Source organism: Schistocerca cancellata, chromosome 2 (genome assembly GCF_023864275.1).
Source record: "Schistocerca cancellata isolate TAMUIC-IGC-003103 chromosome 2, iqSchCanc2.1, whole genome shotgun sequence".
NCBI classification, from domain to species: domain Eukaryota; kingdom Metazoa; phylum Arthropoda; class Insecta; order Orthoptera; family Acrididae; genus Schistocerca; species Schistocerca cancellata.
The window spans coordinates 334340146-334361775 of NC_064627.1; the positions used below are offsets into that span (position 1 = coordinate 334340146).

At 40.8% G+C, this 21630-nt stretch overlaps 1 protein-coding gene across 1 annotated transcript in view; it reads right to left on the reverse strand.

Moving 5' to 3' along the window:
• Nucleotides 1-241: 241 nt before the first annotated feature.
• Nucleotides 242-21630, reverse strand: part of LOC126161720 (putative U5 small nuclear ribonucleoprotein 200 kDa helicase) — a 118901-nt gene continuing 97512 nt past the window's right edge. Inside the window, exons 22-26 of the mRNA XM_049917755.1 lie at nt 18056-20244; nt 10539-10828; nt 10002-10244; nt 6033-6156; nt 242-591 (exon numbers count right to left, since the gene is read on the reverse strand). Coding sequence (XP_049773712.1) covers nt 464-591; nt 6033-6156; nt 10002-10244; nt 10539-10828; nt 18056-20244 — 2974 coding nt within the window. The 3' untranslated portion in view covers nt 242-463. The remainder of the gene's footprint in view (nt 592-6032; nt 6157-10001; nt 10245-10538; nt 10829-18055; nt 20245-21630) is intronic.

Genomic DNA, 21630 nt, shown 5'->3' on the forward strand with positions numbered 1-21630 from the left:
AAGGTGGAGATGGAACAGAGAGGGGAGGCGAGGAGATAGAAAGAGGAAGGAGAAGGGTACTGCAGAGAAATGGGGAAAAAAGAAAGAGATGGCGAGAGAGAAGACGGAGACTGGGATAGGAGGAGATGGAAAAAGAGTGGGGGAGGAAGGAATAAAACAAGATTAGGGGAGGCCGAGATGTGAGCAATAATGGTATGTGTCGAACAAGTACGCGGGCTAAGTTGCAGGGAAAAGGGTAGTGTTTCAATAAAAAGGAATCATTTATTAATCAAACTTTTTAATAAACACATCCACAGTAAAGTTTCACTCATCATACAGCTCTCTGATAATTTATCCACAACTATTTTAGATGGATAAAACACATACAATTATAAAGATGGAATGATATATATACAATAAAAGGATGATGAAATGCCATTATTTACAAAAATCAATCACTTGAAAATTTACAAGCCTGTTAGGCCTAGTCACTTCCACTATCGCTTTCACTGTCTCCACTTTCGAAATCTCCTACATTAATTGAGAACTTGTATTCTTGATCACAGCCAAGGTATGCATCACTCATGAAATACAAAGTATATGTATGGTGACCTGCAAAGGAAATATTCTGATCAGTAACATAAATAAATCTAAAAAGTCAAACAAATATTATTATTAATCACACTTAACAAAAATTGGTTATGCATTGTACCTGCAGTTAAGCAATGGTATGTTGATAGACACAATGAAAAACACACAAACACAAATTTCAAGCTTTCGCAACCCAAGGTTGCTTCATCAGGAAAGAGGTAAGGAGAGGGAAAGACGAAAGGATGTGGGTTTTATGGGAGAGGGTAAGGAGTCATTCCAATCCCGGGAGTGGAAAGACTTACCTTAGGGGGAAAAAAGGACAGGTATATACTCGTGCGCGCCCCCCCACACACGCACGCACGCGCACACTCACACACACACACACACACACACACACACACACACACACAGATCCATCTGCACATACACAGACACAGGCAGACATATGTAAATGCAAAAGAGGTTGCGCAGACATGTCAGTCGAGGCGGAAGTACATAGGCAAAGATGATGTTGAAGGACAGGTGAGGTACGAGGGGTGGCAACTTGAAATTAGTGGAGGCTGAGGCCTGGTGGGTAACGGGAAGAGAGAATATATTGAAGGGCAAGTTCCCATCTCCGGAGTTCTGATAGGTTGGTGTCAGTGGGAAGTATCCAGAAAACCCGGACGGTGTAACACTGTGCCAAGATGTGCTGGCCGTGCACCAAGGCATGTTTAGCCACAGGGTGATCCTCATTACCAACAAACACTGTCTGCCTGTGTCCATTCATGCGAATGGCCAGTTTGTTGCTGGTCATTCCCACATAGAAGGCTTCACAGTGTAGGCATGTCAATTAGTAAATCACGTGGGTGCTTTCACACATGGCTCTGCCTTTGATTGTGCACACCTTCCGGGTTACAGTACTGGAGTAGGTGGTGGTGGGAGGGTGCATGGGACAGGTTTTACACCACAGGTGGTTATAAGGATAGGAGGGTAGGGAAGGTGGTTTGGGCATTTTATAGGGATGAACCAAGAGGTTATGAAGGATAGTTGGACGGCAGAAAGACACCCTTAGTGGAGTGGGGAGGATTTCATGAACGATGGATCTCATTTCAGGACAGGATTTGAGGAAGTCGTATCCCTGCTGGAGAGCCACATTTGGAGTCCGATCCAGTCCCGGAAAGTATCGTGTCACAAGTGGGGCACTTTTGGGGTTATTCTGTGGGAGGTTCTGGGTTTGAGGAGATGAGGAAGTGGCTCTAGCTATTTGCTTCTGTACCAGGTTGGGAGGGTAGTTGCAGGATGCGAAAGCTGTTATCAGGTTATTGGTGTAATGGTTCAGGGATTCAGGACTGGAGCAGATTAGTTTCCCACAAAGACCTAAGCTGTAGGGAAGGGGCCGTTTGATATGGAATGGGTGGCAGCTGTCATTATGGAGGAGGTACTGTTGCTTGTTAATGGGTTTTATGTGGACGGATGTGTGAAACTGGCCATTGGACAGATGGAGGTCAATGTCGAGGAAAGTGGCATGGGATTTGGAGTAGGACCAGGTGAACCTGATGGAGCCAAAGGAGTTGAAGTTGGAGACGAAAGTCTGGAGTTCTCCTTCACTGTGAGTCCAGATCATGAAGATGTCATCAATAAATCTGTACCAAACTTTGGGTTGGCAGGCTTGGGTAACCAAGAAGGCTTCCTCTAAGCAACCCATAAATAGGCTGGCGTACGAGGGGGCCATACTGGTACCCATGGCTGTTCCCTTTAATTGTTGGTATGTCTGGCCTTCAAAAGTGAAGAAGTTGTGGGTTAGGATGAAGCTGGCTAAGGTAATGAGGAAAGAGGTTTTACGTAGAGTAGCAGTTGATCGCCATGAAAGGAAGTGCTCCACCGCAGTGAGGCCCTGGACATGAGGGATATATGTGTATAAGGAAGTGGCATCAATGGTTACAAGGGTGGTTACTGGGGGTAACAGATTGGGTAAGGATCCCAGGCGATCGAGAAAGTGGTTAGCGTATTTGATGAAGGATGGGAGACTGCATGTAATAGGTTGAAAGTGTTGATCTATGTAGGCAGAGATACGTTCTGTGGGGGCTTGGTAACCAGCTACAACAGGGTGGCCAGGATGTTTGGGTTTGTGAATTTTAGGAAGTAGGTAGAAGGTAGGGGCACGGGGTGTCAGTGGGATCAGGAGGTTGATGGAGTCAAGTGAAAGGTTTTGTAGGGGGCCTAAGGTTCTGAGGATTCATTGAAGGTCCGATTGGACCTTGGCAAACTTTGTATGTAGTGTTGCCTGAAAGCTGACGCAGTCCCTCAGCCACATACTCCCGACGATCAAGTACCACAGTCGTGGAACTCTTGTCAGCCGGAAGAATGATGATGGATCGGTCACCCTTCAGATCACGGATAGCCTGGGCTTCAGCTGTGGTGATGTTGGGAGTAGGATTAAGGTTTTTCAAGAAAGATTGAGAGGCAAGGCTGGAAGGTTCGGAGAGGGTGAATTTGAGGAAGAGGAGATGGGTCCCACTGTGACGGAGGACGGAACTGTTCCAGGCAGGGTTTAATTTGGATAGTGTCTTGGGGAGCTGGATCTTTAGGAGTGGGATTAGGATTAAGATTATTTTTCTTTGTAGCAAAGCGATATTTCCAGTTCCGTCCTCTGTCACAGTGGGACCCACCTCCTCTTCCTCAAAATCACCCTCTCCAAACCTTCCAGGAATTTCTCACTTCCAGCCTTGTCTCTCGATCTTTCTTGAAAAACCTTAATCCTACACCCAACATCACCACAGCTAAAGCCCAGGCTATCCGTGATCTGAAGGCTGACCGATCCATCATCATTCTTCCGGCTGACAAGAGTTCCACGACCGTGGTACTTGCTGAGGGACTGCGTCAGCTTTCAGGCAACACTACATACAAAGATTGCCAAGGTAATCCCATTCCTGATGTCCAGGCGGACCTTCAATGAATCCTCAGAACCTTAGGCCCCCTACAAAACCTTTCACCTGACTCCATCAACCTCCTGAACCCACCAACACCCTGTGCCCCTACCTTCTACCTACTTCCTAAAATTCACAAACCCAATCATCCCGGCCACCCCATTGTAGCTGGTTACCAAGCCCTCACAGAACGTATCTGCCTACGTAGATCAACACCTTTAACCCATTACATGCAGTCTCCCATTCTTCATCAAAGACACCAACCACTTTCTCGAACGCGTGGAATCCTTACCCATTCTGTTACCCATGGAAACCATCCTTGTAACCATTGATGCCACTTCCTTATACACAAATATCCCGCACGTCCAGGGCCTCACTGCGATGGAGCACTTCCTTTCACGCCGATCGCCTGCTACTCTATGTAAAACCTCTTTCCTCATTACCTCCTAACCCACAACTTCTTCACTTTTGAAGGCCAGACATACCAACAATTAAAGGGAACAGCCATGGGTACAGGATGGCCCCCTCGTACGCCAACCTATTTATGGGTTGCTTAGAGGAAGCCTTTTTGGTTACCCAAGCCTGCCAACCCAAAGTTTGGTACAGATTTAGTGATGACATCTTCATGATCTGGACTCACAGTGAAGAACAACTCCAGACTTTCCTCTCCAACCTCAACTCCATTGGCTCCATCAGATTCACCTAGTCCTACTCCAAATCCCATGCCAATTTCCTCAACATTGACCTCCATCTGTCCAATGGTCAGCTTCACACATCCGTCTACATCAAACCCACTAACAAGCAACAGTACCTCCATAATGACAGCTGCCACCCATTCCATATCAAACGGCCCCTTCCCTACAGCTTAGGTCTTTGTGGGAAACGAATCTGCTCCAGTCCTGAATCCCTGAACCATTACACCAATAACCTGATAACAGCTTTCGCATCCTGCAACTACCCTCCCGACCTGGTACAGAAGCAAATAGCTAGAGCCACTTCTTCATCTCCTCAAACCCAGAACCTCCCACAGAATAACCCCAAAAGTGTCCCACTTGTGACACAATACTTTCCGGGACTGGATCAGACTCCGAATGTGGCTCTCCAGCATGGATACGACTTCAAATCCTGCCCTGAAATGAGATCCATCGTTCATGAAATCCTCCTCACTCCACCAAGAGTGTCTTTCCGCCGTCCAGCTAACCTTCGTAACCTCTTGGTTCATACCTATGAAATGCCCAAACCACCTTCCCTACCCTCTGGCTCCTACCCTTGTAACCGCCTGCGGTGTAAAACCTGTCCCATGCACCCTCCCACTACCACCTACTCCAGTACTGTAACCCGGAAGGTGTACACGATAAAAGGCAGAGCCACGTGTGAAAGCACCCACGTGATTTACCAATTGACATGCCTACACTGTGAAGCCTTCTATGTGGGAATGACCAGCAACAAACTGGCCATTCGCATGAACGGACACAGGAAGACAGTGTCTGTTGGTAATGAGGATCACCCTGCGGCTAAACATGCCTTGGTGTACGGCCAGCACATCTTGGCACAGTGTTACGCTGTCCGGGTTATCTGGATACTTCTCACTGACACCAACCTATCAGAACTCCGGAGATGGGAACTTGCCCTTCAATATATTCTCTCTTCCCGTTACCCACCAGGCCTCAGCCTCCACTAATTTCAAGTTTCCGCCCCTTGTACCGCACCTGTCATTCAACAACATCTTTGCCTCTGTACTTCCGCCTCGATTGACATCTCTGCCCAACCTCTTTGCATTTACATATGTCTGCCTGTGTGTGTGTGTGTGTGTGTGTGTGTGTGTGTGTGTGTGTGTGTGTGCGCGTGCGCGCGTGTGTGTGTGAAAGTGTATACCAGTCCTTTTTTCCCCCTAAGGTAAGTGCTTCCACTTCCGGGATTGGAATGACTCCTTACCCTCTCCCTTAAAACCCACATCCTTTCATCTTTCCCTCTCCTTCCCTCTTCCCTGATGAAGCAACCATGGGTTGTGAAAGCTTGAAATTTGCGTGTGTGTTTTTCATTGTGTCTATCAACATACCATCGCTTTCTCATTTGGAAAGTTACAGCATCTTTGTTTTTTATATATATTTCTCCCACATGGAATGTTACACACACCCGTGTGTGTGTGTGTGTGTGTGTGTGTGTGTGTGTGCACGCTGATTACCTATTCTCCTACCACAGTTTGTATTCTACCAGGAGTTTGCAAGTTATATTAATGTCATTGCTATAACAGAAATGTCAAACACAAGAACGACAGAACAAAACATACATGGAATACATATCCATAGGCATTGCAATATCGTATAGAAGAAGACATATCCAATACACACTAACAGACACTTAAATCAGAGACTGGCCACAATTTATGTTACAGTTCACTTCTTCAAGAACCAGATCCTTATTGTTCAATGGCTGACAGTTTTAATATTTATTTCTGAATACAAAATAAATCTCTAACCAAAACTTACAAAATGCCTTCCTCTCTGCAGGCACAATATTTCCAAGCAAACATCACGAGAATAAAGCACTCACCTGGACTTGGTGCAACAAAGTCCAACTTGACTTTTGCTTTCTGCTGAAGTGTAAGCCTTTTAATTGACAGTAAGGAATTTGTTTTTGGGTCACCTATCACAACCCACCATCCTTCTTCACGTTTCTGCACAGGCACAGGAAAAAATGGAATTAAAATCTTGTCACAAATTATTATTATTATTATTATTATTATTATTATTATTACGGTATTTACACATGAAATATCTGATCCACAATACAGTAATACTCCAACTTATGTTACCCTGTTTTACGCAAATATTGAGTTACACAATGCACCTGTTTGAGTGCTGCACACTTCTACTGACCCACTCCACTCACACAGTGCTTGGCTTACAATAGGTTCAGAAGTGTTTCGTACAGAACCATTTTATACACAGAGCTGGCTTGATTGATAGATTCTGTCATCCAAATGAAGAAGAGCTGACGTATTTGCATAACCCAAGGAAACAAAATCATTGTCTTTGGAATGTACAATTAATACAGAGAGTACATAAAGTCCGAAACACTTACAATTATTTATTGCACAAGAACCAAACACTGTACAGATATCATACATAGTCATTTTGTAGAGAAACCCTGAAATAATAATAATAATAATAATAATAATAATAATAATAATTTATTATTATTAATAATTTTTTTTTAGCCCCATGTGAACCTCCACAGCATAGTTTGGTAATTTGCCGATAGTCAGCGCTGGTCACAAACATGGTGAGTTCAGGTGCGGAGCGAGCTTTCTGGGTGTTGGAGTTCAACAAACACAAGTGTGCTACCACTATTCAATGAATATTTAGAAATAAGTACGGTAAGAAGCCACCAACAAGGAAGGCCATTTACCACTGCCACAACAAATTCGTTTACAACAGGTTGCTTGTGTCTGGCAAAGACAAGCTGACGTCCCAATGTGAGTGAAGTCTATGAGAGACATTCATAAGGAGTCCAAAGAAATTGGCGCATCTTGCATCAGCTCCAATGACAGTGTGGAAAGGCCTGTGACAGAATCTGTCTATGAAACCATTCAAATTGGAGCTAGTGCAGAAGCTCAATGACGACAACAAAGACAAGCATTTTGAGTTTTGTTTGCAGTTGCAGCAATTGAATGACGATGGGGATGGCATTGGTGATCACTTAATTTTTAGTGATGAAGCCACTTTTCACACTAATGGGAAAGTGAACAGGCATAATTGTATAATCTGGGGGACAAAGCATCCACATGAATGCACTGATTTTGAATGTGATTCTCCAAAGGTAAATGTTTCTTGTGCCTAGTCACGTCGAAAACTGTAGGGGCCATTCTTCCTCACCGAGAGCACTGTCATTGTATATTCCTACTTGGACATGTTGCAGCAATGGCTGATGCCTCAAATGCAATTGGAGACTCTACATCCATTTTTCAGCAAGATGGGGCTCTAACCCATTTTCATTGTGAAGTTCATGGGTACCTGAACACGGAGCAGCTGCATCGATGGATCGGCTGTTTCACGAAATGGCCTCCCTGATCTTAAGATCTCACTCAGTGAGACTTTTTTCTGTGGGCTCACATTAAAGACCTGGTGTATGTACCGCCTCTACCACGTGATGTAGCAGAGCTCTGGGAGAGAATATGGGAAGCGACTGCCACAGTCGATGATGCTATGCTGGGATGGGTATGGCAGGAATTCGATTACCGTATTGACGTCTGCTGGGTCACTCATGGTTCGCATATGGAATGTTTGTAAAACAAACTTTCAGGGTTTCTCTTCAAAATACAATATGCAGGACATCTGTACACTGTTTAGTTCTTGTGCAATAAATAATTGAAAGTGTTCTTGGATTTTATGTACACCCTGTATTATCACAGACTTTGATGCAAAAACTAAAATTTTTTAACTGCCAAAAAAGTTTTAACTAGCGGAATCAACAGTCAAAACATCTACAAAGGTAAAGAAAAATTCTCTAAGCTACGAAAACTGCTCAACCACTGAATTAAAGTATCATTTGTGAACATCATGGTATTATCCCTCAGAAGGAAACAATATTAAAATTATGGTGTACTCTCAAGCTGAGCTGATTTTTTAGAGACTGGAAGAAGAAACTGGGAAGTTGGCCAAAGATGAAACATTTAAAGCTAATAATGGTTAGTTTAGCCAATTCAAAAGTAGTCATAATTAGTACAGCAACACAGAAAGTGGAGAGGAGGCAAGTACTGATAGAGAGACTGTGTCACTCTATGAAGGAAAATTAATGGCAGTGATAGAGGAAGGTGGCCATACCAACCAAACCACGTTCAATGTAGATGAAACTGGTCTTTTCTGGAAGAAGATACCCAACAGAACTATTCTTACACATGAAGAGAAAACATTTTTAAGTCTTAAATTCACCAAAGACTGACTGACACTGCAGCCGGTGATTGTAAATTAAAACCTCTTTTAGTTTATTGCCCAGGAAATCAGAGAGTTTTAAAATATACACATACATCTGGGTTGGCCGTGAGTTGGAAGTCGAATGCTAAAACTTGAGTGACAGCTTATTTTTTGAGGACTGGTTTGGTCATCACTTCATATCTGAAGTTGAACATTATTGCCAATAAAAACAATGCCCATTTAAAGTGATACCATTAATCGACATCACACCAGGTCACCTTCCTGTTACTCTAATTAATTTCCACCCACATGTGAAATTTGTATTTTTGCCACTGAATACAACCAGATACATTAAAAGAAGCTACGAGACAAAATGATGACTTCTGGAAGCAAGTGCTGCGGGAATTATTGGACAATCTCTGAACGAAATTTCCCAAAAAACTTTAAATGGCATTTGGAAAAACTGTGTCCCGTTTTTTCACTGCCAAAACTGGGGAGGAATCAGTACCAGATCCTGATCAAATTGATAATGTGGTTGCTGAGGTGGACACTGTTGCCACACAATTAAATTTAGGGTGATGGCGTTCATGAACTGTTGAATTCACACAATCAGGAGGTGACAACTGATGAGCTTATAGCAATGTGTGAACAAGAGTAAAACATTGAATAACTTGATTTTTTGCACCCAGTTCAATCAGAAGTTATAGTTACAAACTTGACATAAGGCCTCAGTTCAATTGTAAAAGGGTTACATAAAAAAAACAGATTCAATAAAATGTGCATTTCTGCTACATAACAGGGAATAAAAAATTTATTAGCAAAGCTTTGATGAATTATGTGTGTGTGTGTGTGTGTGTGTGGGGGGGGGGGGGGGGTGTTGTGGGTCCTCGGTAGATGACATTTTTAAATTTTATGAAGCCTTCTATGTCACTTAACGTCTCACATTGTTGCAATGCATAATACTGTATTGTAATATAATTTTACTATCCTGTTGTACATTTTCTTCTAAATTACATTGTTTTCTTTAGTCTCTTGTCCCAGTTGAACATAATTTGTATGTTTTTATATGTAAAAGTGGACCTTGACTTATGCAAATTCGACTTCCACGGTTATTGCTCAGTTCCACCTACTGCCTTAAGTCCATGGTATTACTGTGGTGCCAAATTTCCAGATGAACAGCAGAAGTATTAAAATTTTAAAGATGGGACTATAAAGAGATTGTACGTGAAAGAGAACGATGCTCTTACTGCTGTACCTTCAAAATACGCTCGTTTTTGTTTGCTGTAATTTCAATCACTACGCAATTTACAAGGGCAATTATACATGGTATCTTTGGTAATGGGACTTAATGTATTGACTGTAGTGGTTGACAGCGGGCCTTTCTTTAAAGTAATTGTTACGAACAATGACATGTGGTGCACGCTTTGTTGCACTACCATCAACGAATATCTGTTAGTGGTTGGGAAAAACCCACCTCAGAGCATATTGCTATAAAGAGGCTTAGGCTATGCATGTGCATGTGTGCAAGGAGCGAAGACAGACAATCCAAACCTCTTTTCAGAAAGCTCATGTTGTTTCTAACAAAAACTGCTACAAAAAATATTACCTGTGGGTAAAATGGTGCAATTACAGGACCTGTAACTTCATCTTCTCTCTCAAGCTGCACAAGAACATTCACAGATGAACCTGTATGTATCCTGTCCTTGTCTTGTACCTCATATCCCAGTTCAATATTGGGATAACGATTACAGAAGCGTGCAACATCTGCCATTTGTTGATCTGTAAGTTGCAGCAGCTTAGTGCGGTCTTCATCTTCAAGTTCCATAATATCAAACACTGTTTCCACACCCTGAAATATAATTGACACACAATTATCACATAACAGCAGCTAATTATTTCTTTTCCACATGATGGGTATGCATTTATCAACAGAGAGATATTTTGAAAGAGAATAGCTACAATACTGCAAGGAATACAGGCAGCATAATTTCCATCAGAAATATTTTTAGAACTGAAAGAAATCCAAATGTAAAAATACATAATATAGTGTCAGAACTATAGGGGTGCAGGGAAATAGCTTGTGCAGATTTCTGACAGTTTTAGATAAGCTGTTCTAAAACAAGTGAAGAACAAATGAAACTACCTTCTCAGTACATCGCTTGATGATTTCAGGAGTAAAGTGTGGCAACTGCTTTAGATATGAGTCTTTGCTCCACATGGCTTGCGTCACCATCTGTGCCAGCTCCATAGCAGCAACAGCAGGAGACAGCCAACCATTTGAGCTCAGTACATCAACACAGGCCTGGATGAGTCGGATCGCCTTCCCCAAAATCACCTCGGTGTCTCCTTGCAGTTCAGCTCCAAGCTGCAATCGGGAAAGGTGTGCCTGCAGCATCAGGTTTGTCTTCACGTGTGGATCATTGAACCGAGCTCCTGAAAGCAAATTAAGTGTGTAAGTCACATTTTACAAAATCATGGCATATTTCACAAGGTCAGTAATAAAATGTGATGTTAAATGGAGCAAATTGTGCATATTAATAGTAAGACATAATTATTCTCCTGACAATTGAAATAATGGAAGGAGTAAAGGTAACAAACTCACTGTTGACATGTAGTAAATAAAACTGGACAAATTGGTAAGATTTCAGACAAACTCTTTCTTGAGTGTTACTACTGTCTAATTCATGAATGACTGCGGTTCATGCAGGTCGAGACATGAACAAAAACTGCAGTGTTGCCGGTTCCAAGCGGCAGTTGCGGTAGCATGCATACACATGTTTTGTACTTAAAGAAAGTACTTATCCTGCAATTTGTCTCTTGCTTGCTTATGTAGAATTTGTCTCTTGCTTGTTTATGTAGAATTTGTCACATAGCACCACCAACAGCGGTGACAACTCAAAATAATGTAACAAAGATTCACTAAATAACTCGCTATGATCACATTTAATGTTCATACTGGTCACAGCATTCACAGCAGAGCACTTGGACTGAAATATCATTGGCTATCAGAGAATGTATGGCTCAGATGTGCAGAACAAGTCTAAATTCTATTGCCACTGTTCGTTACTCCAACTATAACATAGAAGGAAAAAAAAAAAAACAACACACACACACACACACACACACACACACACACAGATAAAGGCCTTTCTGGCCAAAAGCTTACTTGTTTGACACACTTTTTGTTGTGTCCATCCGCAGCATCTCCGCTATATGGTGAGTAGTTATCTATTCTTTTCATAATATTGTCATCATTCCATACTGGACTTCCCACTGTTTAAAACTTTTCACTCACTTGTACACTGAGAAGCCCCCACACAGATAATTCACAATGGCATATTGAAGGTGTTAAGTCAACTAATGCAGTCAACAAATTGTGTCTAGGTCAATTAACATCACACATGTAAAAAATTTCTTTCACTGTGATGGACACCATATACGATCTACATATTTCATTGTTTCCAATTTATAAATGTGGAATTCCATTTTATCACTTCCGTGGAGAATATCCCTTGACTGGGTCATGTTTTTCTATCTTACATCACACCCTTCCCCTTTTTAAACAAGAAGAAGCAGAGGAAGGCTGACTGACACAGAGTTAAAATCACACTGAATTTGTAGTTACCAAAATTTTAGGCAGATGCGTAATCAGGAAAAGCTGAAACAGAAAATATAGAAGGGGAAAATGTGCTGGTGCTGGAGGGAAAGCCAACTCTGCAAAAATCTCTGGATAAGGATGGACAAGGTGCAAGATAGGTGCCAGAGAAGTAACAACTCTTTTAAGAGATGAACATGATGATATCTTGGGCTACACAAAAAATTAGCAGAAAGCAGAAGGGTATTTCGAAAGATCTATAGAGGCATCTACAATACCATGGAAGGTGAGTGGGAATGAAGGCTGAAAGATGACCTGCACCAGAAATTTGGAAATACAAAAATAGGCCGAAAATTAGGGCACTAGAGGCTGCAGTGGTTTGGCTGCATCCTTCAAGCTTATACACACATCCCATATTGAATTATCCATTCTCAACCTGTTGGAAAATGCCCACAGGGAATCCAAGAATGCGAGGGAAGAGTTGAGTGTCTCCCCCCCCCCCCCCCCCAAATCATCAGTCCCTGACTGATTTGATGTAGACTGCCACGAATTCCTCTCCTGTGCCAAGCTTTTCCATCTCTGAGTAGCTATTTCAACCTATGTCCATCATTATTTGCTGGATGTATTCCGATCTCCTCACTTCTTACCTTGTCAGCCCATCTCAATTTTCCCGAGAAGTAGTACCACATCTAATGCCTTAATTCTCTTTCATTCTGGTTTTTCAACAGTCCTTGTTTCACTAACATACAATGCTGTGCCCCAAATGTAAATTCTCAGAAATTTCCTCCTCAAATTAAGACCTACCATTGCTACTAGTAGACTTCTTTTGGCCATGAATATATTCTTTGCAGTGCTAGTCTGATTTCTATGTCCTCCTTGCTCCTTCCAACACGAGTTATTTTGCTGCCTAGGTAGCCTATATCTTAACTTCACCTACTTTTTGATCCCCAATTCTGATGTAAAGTTTCTCACTGTTCTCACTTCCACTACTTCTCATAACTTTTATGTTTCTTCAATTTACTCTCAATCCACATTCTGCACTCATTAGACTTTTACATTACATTCAACACATCCCATAATTCTTCTTCATTTTCACTAAGGATATCAATTTCATTGGTGAATCTTATCACTGATATCCTTCCACCTTGAATTTTAATCCCGTTCTTGATCCTTTCTTTTATTTCCATCATTGTTTCTTCGCTGTAGAGATTGAACGGTAGAGGAGAAAGATATCATTCCTGTCTTACACCCTTTGTAATGAGAGTGCTTCGTTCTTGGTCTTCCAATCTTATTGCTCTGTTGCTTCTTGTACATATTGCGTATTACCATCTTTCCCTATGGCTTAGCACTATTTTCTTCTTCAAACATCTTGCACTATTTTACATTGTTGAACATTTTTTCGTGTTGACAAATCTTATCAAAGTCTCTTGATTTTTCTTCAGTCATGTTTCCATTATCAATCGCAACGTCAGAACTGTCTAAAGCCAAACTGATCATCATGTAACAGAACTTCAATTTTCTTTTCCATTCTTCTGTTTATTATTATTGTCAGCAATTTAGACGCATGAGCTGTTTAGCTGATTGTGTGGTAATTCTCACACTTGTTGGATCTTGCTGTCTTCAGCATTGTGTGGATGATGTGTCTCCAAAAGTCTGATGGTATATCACATCTCATACATTCTACATATTAACATGACTAATCATTTTATTGTCACTTCTGCCATAGATTTTAGAAATTCTGATGGAATGTTATCTATCCCTTCTGCCTTATTTGATTTTAAGTCATCCAAAATTCTTTTGAATTATCACTCTAATACTGGATCTCCTGTCTCTTCCCTGTTGACTCCTGTTTCTTCGTCTAACACATAATCGGACAAGTCCTCCCCCATATAAAGGCCTCCAATGTACTCTTTCCATCTATCTGCTCACTCTTCTGCATTTAATAGTGAAATTTCCATTGCACTCTTAATGTTGCTGCCCTTGTTTTTAACCCCTGAGCAAGTTTGCCTATGTATATATTTTTCACCATTCCATTGTTGCTTTACAATTGCAAGCTCATACCTATTCCTTCATTATTGGTGTGTTGTCATACATCCAAGTGAGCATCAGCAATATAAAATAAATAGTTAGCTAGGTAAGGAAAAATTTACGATCTGTGCAAGAAAATGACCCACAATGAGGCAGCTGACTATAAGATAATTAGTAATCGAATAAGTGGTTGGCTGGGGTCTCATGCAGTGTTCAATGCTTCAAGTGGTTCCATTACTGTGGGGTAATGTATATGGTAACAGAGTAATATAATGAAAGTTTATTTTAAACAATGGGAAATCCAGGATGGAATGCAACCATATTATGAAAAAGAAGTTGCCACTCAGGATGTAGCGGAGACGCGGAATCGCATCTGGTGTGGCTACAATTGCCTGTGTGTGTGTGTGTGTGTGTGTGTGTGTGTGTGTGTAGGGGGAGGGGGGGAAGGGGAGGGGTCTATTTTTGACGAAGGCCTTTCAGGCTGAAAACTTTATTTGTGAGAGTCTTTTTCATTGTGCCTATCTGCAACTCAGCATCTTCCTAAATGGTGAGTGCCAACTTTTCTTTTCATAACATTGAAAGTTTATTTTACTGTGGTGATTCTGTTCGCATATGATTACCTTGGTAACATAAAGAAAGCATTTCTTAAAATGTGTATAGAGCATGTTGCGCACCTGCTCGTTATGAAAAAGGTGCGCCCGCTCAAAGGTTACTTTCACTGAAGATTGTTTTGACTTTCTATATGCTGCGTCAGTCTTTCCTACAATCATTTCTTTTTTGATTTCTCCACAAGTGTCATGTAGCCATTTCCCCTTACCTTCCTTGCAATTACTATTTATTTCATTCCTAAGTAATTTGTAGTTAGCTTCCATGTGTTCCTATGTTTTCCTTTCCTTTTTAGAGATGTCCACTTCTCTTCATCTGAACTACCTACCAAGTTATTTATTTTTTAAATATCTATAGCCTAGAGAAATTCATGCCTGTCTCTCATTCTTTAGTATTTCCGTATCCCACTTCTGGGCACACTGATTCTTCCTAACAGCCTCTTAAATTTCAATCTACTCTACATCATTACTAAATTGTATCTACATCTGTTCCTGCATGTGACGTAATCTAATTGGAGTCTTTCTGTATCTCCCTGCCAATTCCAAGTATACCTCCTCCTCCTCCTCCTCCTCCTGTGATTCTTGAAAATAGTATTCACTGTCACTAGTTGAAGTTTATTTAGAACTCAATTAGGCTCTCTCTTCTACTCCTTCCCTTACAATTGCATTCTAATCTCACTTGACTGTTAGATTTTCATCTACCTGTATGTGCTCAATTATCTATTCAGTACCATCATATACTTTCTCTATAGCTTCATCTTCTACTTGTAATGTTGGCATGTATATCTGAACTATTGTTGAGGGTGTTGGTTTGCTGTTGATTCAGATGAGAGTGATCCTATCACTGTACTGTTCATAGCAACTCTCTCCCTGCCCTACCTTCCTATTAATAATTAATCCTATTCCCATTATACCATTTTCTGCTTTGTCTGCCATCCATTTCACTTCACTGACTCCCACTGTATCTATACTGAGCCTTACCATTTCCCTTTTCAGATTTTCTAGCTTCCCTACCACATTCAAACTTGTGACAATCCATGCCCCGAACTGTATAACATGACATTACCCTTTCATTGTGTATTCAATCTTTTCCTCATGGTCACCTCCCCCTTGGCAGGCCACTCCCTGACATCCAGATGGGAACTAGTCTGTAATTTTCTGCCAATGGAGAGAGCATCACAACACTTTTTCAGTTACAGGTCACGTATCTTGTGAATTACATTGCGTGTCTTTAATGCAGAGGTTTCCACTGCCTTCCGTGTCCTTGTGCCATTGTGCACTGCTGATTCTTCCATCTTTTAGGGGTAGTTTCCCAACCTAAGGGCAAAAGAGTGCCCTGAATTTTCGAACACTCCCTTCGCCCTCTTTGACAAGCATGGCTTCTTATGTCAGACATGTTGATGATTTTTATTTAAAACTTAATCATCGGCGAGATCTGAACCAGGCAAGCAGGACATTTTGACCTGATCGAGTATTAACAATCCTTAAACAAGTGGAACCAACAATGGTGGAATAGGGGGCTAAACTCTCACAATGATGGACTACCATTTACAGTAGAAATCTCCTCTGGTGTGACTTGCTGATCTTTTTTTATTGTGCTTTTTGCAGTATGTTCTTTTATAATTTTTTATAGCGTGCTTCTTTCATTTTGTAGTGTGGTTATTTCTTTTCTGCTGTAGGCATTAAAAGGCCCGTTGATGCAATAAATAATAATGATGATGGTGACGAGGAAGAGAGGGAAACTAAATACAGGGCGTTTCAAAAAGAAAGAGCAGATTTCAAACATTTATTTCTCAAAAACTACAAATGATAGAAACACAATTCAAACGTTTCTTGTCAGAGAAAGGTTCAAAGTTTTTCAATGGTCCGCGCAGAAGTTCCATGCAAATCCGCAGTGGCGCTGGCGTTTGTTTGTAGGAAAATGGCGACGACACCACAGGAACGATCATTTTGTGTGCTGCAATTTGCAAAGTTAGAGTCCATTGTTGGTGTGCAACGTGCATTCCGCCATCAATTCAACAAACAGCCGCCTCGTCATAAGCAAATTTATGAGTGGCATCACAGATTCGTAGAAGATGGTTGCATCTGCAAGCGAAAAAGCACGGGTCGTCCACGCACATCGGATGAAAATGTCGAGCGTGTCCGTGCAGCTTACGAAAGGAGCCCTAGAAAATCCACGACACGGGCAAGTCACGAACTAAACATGTCTAAAACAACGGTATGGCGCGTTCTGAGTAACCGTCTGCACATGAAGCCGTACAAACTGCAGTTATTGCAAGCATTGCGTCCTGACGACCACAACAAAAGGTTCGAATTTTCAACTGCAATTCTACAGGACATGGAAGAGGACAATTTTGCCGAACGATTAATTTTTTCAGATGAATCAACGTTTCACATTTCTGGTAAAGTTAATCGGCATAACGTACGAATTTGGGCGAGTGAAACTCCGAGGGACGTTATTCAACATGAAAGAGACTCACCAAAGGTTAACGTCTTTTGTGCAATTTCGGTAAACAAAGTTTATGGACCTTTCTTTTTCATGGAGAAAACTATCACAGGAACCATTTACCTGGACATGTTAGAAAACTGGCTATTTCCTCAACTTCAGGAAGATTCAAATCACTTCATCTTCATGCAAGATGGCGCCCCACCACACTTCTCTGAACCTGTACGACGGTACCTAAATAACACCATTCCAGGACGGTGGATTGGAAGAGCAGGAGCACAAGATCAATGTCATCGTCTGTGGCCTCCCAGGTCACCAGACCTTACTCCCTGCGATTTTTATTTGTGGGGGTACATAAAGGACTGTGTTTATGTCCCACCTATGCCCGCTACTCTTCAAGAGGTACGACATCGAATTGTTGCGGCCGTGAATTCGGTAACTAAAGACCAGTTGCGTCGTGTGTGGCAAGAAATGAGATACCGGTTTGATATTTGTCGTGTAACAAATGGTGCTCATATTGAGGTACAGTTTTGATATTTGTTGTGTAACATTTGGTACTCATATTGAGTGAAGGACCGTTGGAATTGTGTTTCTATCATTTGTAGTTTTTGAGAAATAAATGTTTGAAATCTGCTCTTTCTTTTTGAAACGCCCTGTATATATCACTATGAGACACTTATTTTTGACAATTATGTTACTAAATAAAAACAACACAAAGAAAAAAATAATTTCTATGATATTACGATACACAACTATACCATATGGTACAAGCCAATAAATATTTCTAAGTAGAACTGATACTGTACAGTCAATTATTATATCAAGGATTATTATTATTAATACGCCTACTACTGTTACAATCATTACTTATATCCTTCTGAAGTATCTGTAAACACTCCACTCTTTAAGCAGTGACTTTCAATCATGTCTGTTCTGTCACCTTCTTTATTAAGATAGATTAATACATAAAAATAGTATGATCTCACCTTGAGGCAGTTTATTTGGAAGGCGCTGGGCAAGATTCTTCAGTAGTGCATCCTCTTTGTGGCGTACGGGGACATCTTCATATTCTGCTGCAGAGGAGATAATCTCCAGCAGACCACGGATTTTGGTTTTATTATTCAAGGACAAACTGAACAATTCAATAGTTGTGTAATTAATGTAATAATATGCAGCAATCATACCCAGATTCAGAGGTAAACAATCCATTTCATCTTCAATGCTAATGCATTTTGACTGTTCCAAATCATTCAGTGTATTCTCTACAAGCTCTGATAAATGGTCAGACAGATGCCTGTGAGTTACACCTTGCAAGTTATAGTAGTTTGGGTTCTGTGTGAGCCTACGATATAAGAAAGTCCATGTTAAGTAATCAACTGCATCTTGTTTGTTTTCAATTGTTTTTGTAACAATCTCAGCATTGAAATGGTCATGGAGACGATGATCAAGATGACTCTCAACTGGTAGTGATTCATTCAAAAATTTCTTAAAGAAATCTTTCTTGGAACTCTGACACATGAGAATGCACTTTGCGTCATCATCTTCCAATGGTCTATTTGCCCGTCCAACCATTTGCAATACATCTGTAATGGGATAATCTTCATATGCATGTATCTTTCCATTGTAAAACTGAGTGTCCATAATGACCACTAAATGCGCAGCAATATTCACACCCCAGCACAGATTTTTTGTGACTACTGCCACCTGTATCGCACCTGAGTCAAATAACTGTTCAACAAGCCTATGATCTCCAGGAGTGAGGCCTTCGTGTATGTATGCTACACCTTGTGATAATGTTTCACGAAGAGTTTTATCCTGCATGCGATCTAAAAATGGCTTGATATCTTCTTCCTCTGCATGGAAAAATCTATTTGGTTGTCCTTCGGCAGCTGTGAAAGTTAGAAGGTCAATAGCTGTCAAGCGAGCTTGTTTCCTGGTTGGTACAAACACAATAACAGGTTTGTGAGGACTGTGTTTTAAAATAGCATTGTACACTGGTTTTGCCATAGCGATAAGTCTTGAGGCATTGTGTGTAATATTGAAACCCTGCACGTGAAGTTCCAGAGGTACTGGTCTAACGGATGGATGGAAATTGAATGTTGCATTTGCATTACAGCCAAGCCACTGAGCAACATCTCTAGCATCTGCTAAGGAAGCCGACAATGCTACAATCCTGATTTGTTTTTCTATCTGAGATGATATGTACCGCATACGAGAACACACTACTTCCAAAGTTGGTCCATCTTCACCACCAATCAACTGAAGCTCATCAACAATAAATAACTGTATATTTTGCACATTTTTTCGCTGCTTCCATCGCCTTGATAGAACGTCCCATTTTTCTGCTGTACAGACAATTATCTGTCCTTTTGCCAGCAGTTTTAAGTCAGTCCCAGTTTCTCCTGTAAGTAATACAACCTTCTTACCAAGTGACATACCAAATTTTTGTTGCCACTCCTGAAACACTAGTTCTGCCAAAGCTTCTTTTGGTACCAGATACACACATCGGCCATCTGAATTCTGTGATAATAGTCTCAGAACTGCAAATTCTGCGATTGTTGTTTTTCCAGAACCTGTAGGAGCTCCAATGAAGATATTATCATCACTATTATAAACAGCATTGAAGACTTGGGTCTGAATTGGATTAAACTGTGGAAATCTGTCAGAATATAATGATTCAAACACATTGTTCCTGAGAGCAGATACAGGCAATGGCTGCAGGTCAAGAAGCTCTGTAGGTGGCAAGTTCTTTTCTGGCAAAATCAAATGCCTGAAAGAGACGGGAAGTTGTGTTTCAGCTCCAATCCACCTATCTGAGACAATTCTTAAGAAATACTGCGGCGGCAGAGGTTCAAATACTGGTACAAAAAATTTTACGAGATGCTCATCAGTTGAATATTTTGATTTCAAAAGAAAATATTCGTGATGAAGAATGACTTCAGAATCAACATCTTCAACAAGAATCCAAAATGCTTCTGATGCACCATGCAGCTTCTCGTCCCACTGGAAATCCGGAGTAATTGTCAATTCAACTCTAAGAGTAGATCGGGTAATAGGTTGAATGTGAGTGGATAGCTCAAGTTTTGGGAATTGGTGTACATATTTGTGAATGGTTTTTCCCAGCTTTGGAACTCGGATGAGTTCTCCTATTTCATTTGGTCCCAGGTCATACAATCTGAAAATAAAAAATAAAGCTTCTATGTAATGTGACTGTTGTCATTTCGTGCAACATGTATATTAATGATTGTCAGACAAACTTTCCTGTCTGAAAATTGTTCTTCACCAACAATTAAACAAGCAAGTCTGCATGTATATCCCCCCCCCCCCCTCCCGTCTCTCATAAAGTTTTTTAAGAATTTGTGACCACTAACCCTTCTGGTATTACTAAGGGACAGGGTCAGGGGGGGGGTGGCACTTTATTGACAATGTGTCAACTGGGAACATTAATATGCTTTTTGTTTTGCATCTCTCGATTTATTTTTCGGCATCACTACATGGATATTGTATTCAAAGAATACCTCAGCAGTATGAGGTAATCTATGCCACATTAAAATTAAGGTAATTAGGAAACATGTACTATATACTTGACAATATTATGAAAAAGATATCATTGCTAGTCACTACATGCAGGAGATGTTCACTCACATACAGGCACAACGAAAAGACAGCTATACATGTGTGCTTTCAGCCAAAAGGACTTCTTCAATGTAGAAAACACACACATATTCATGCAAGTCCAAATCACACACGCATGCCCACTGTTTATTGTCACTGAGGCCGGTAGGCCTCAATGGCCAGAAACGGTGGCCATATATGTGAGTTGTGCTTGCTTGAATGTGGGTGTATTTTCTGCATTAGAAGAAGGTCTTTTGGCCCTTTTGACCAAAAGCTCATGTGTATAACAGTCTTTTTGTTGTTCTGTCTGTGGCCCATATCTCCTCTATATGGTGAGTAGCAATCTATTATTTCCTAATACTATTTTTATTCTATCCCGGCTTTTCCACTGATTTAAACTATATAATATTCACATAAAATACATAACCACTACAGAATGCAAATCACCAGATTATTAGGTTATCCAAGTTTGTTTGAAAGCTTAAGAAAAATTAGGTAATTAGGATGTCTGAGTTATACTGGCGGGGACAACACATTACGTGGAGAAATCACAATGAGAGTTCTGCATGTTTCGATCAAGGGCTCATTTGTGTTCTTGCTCATGTTGATTATCTACTGTTTTATTTGACTTAGAAGGTAAAATTAGTTGTTTTTGTGGATGATGTGAATATTGGTGTCAACAGAGAAAAGAGGAAACAATTTTGTCATTCAATTTATTATTTGGTTTTGCACAAATGGCGTCCCTTTGAATTCTAGAAAAAATATCTTGTTCTGTTCTGTACTGTAAATAATATCACACCTTTTATAGATGCAGTGTACAAACAAATAATAATAAATACAGTAAAAAGTTCTAAGCTTTGGATGCACAGGAAAAACCATTAGCAGGCCTCTGTAACATTTATTTTCAGCCACCACTATCCCAAGAATAATAGCCAACACTGGAGAT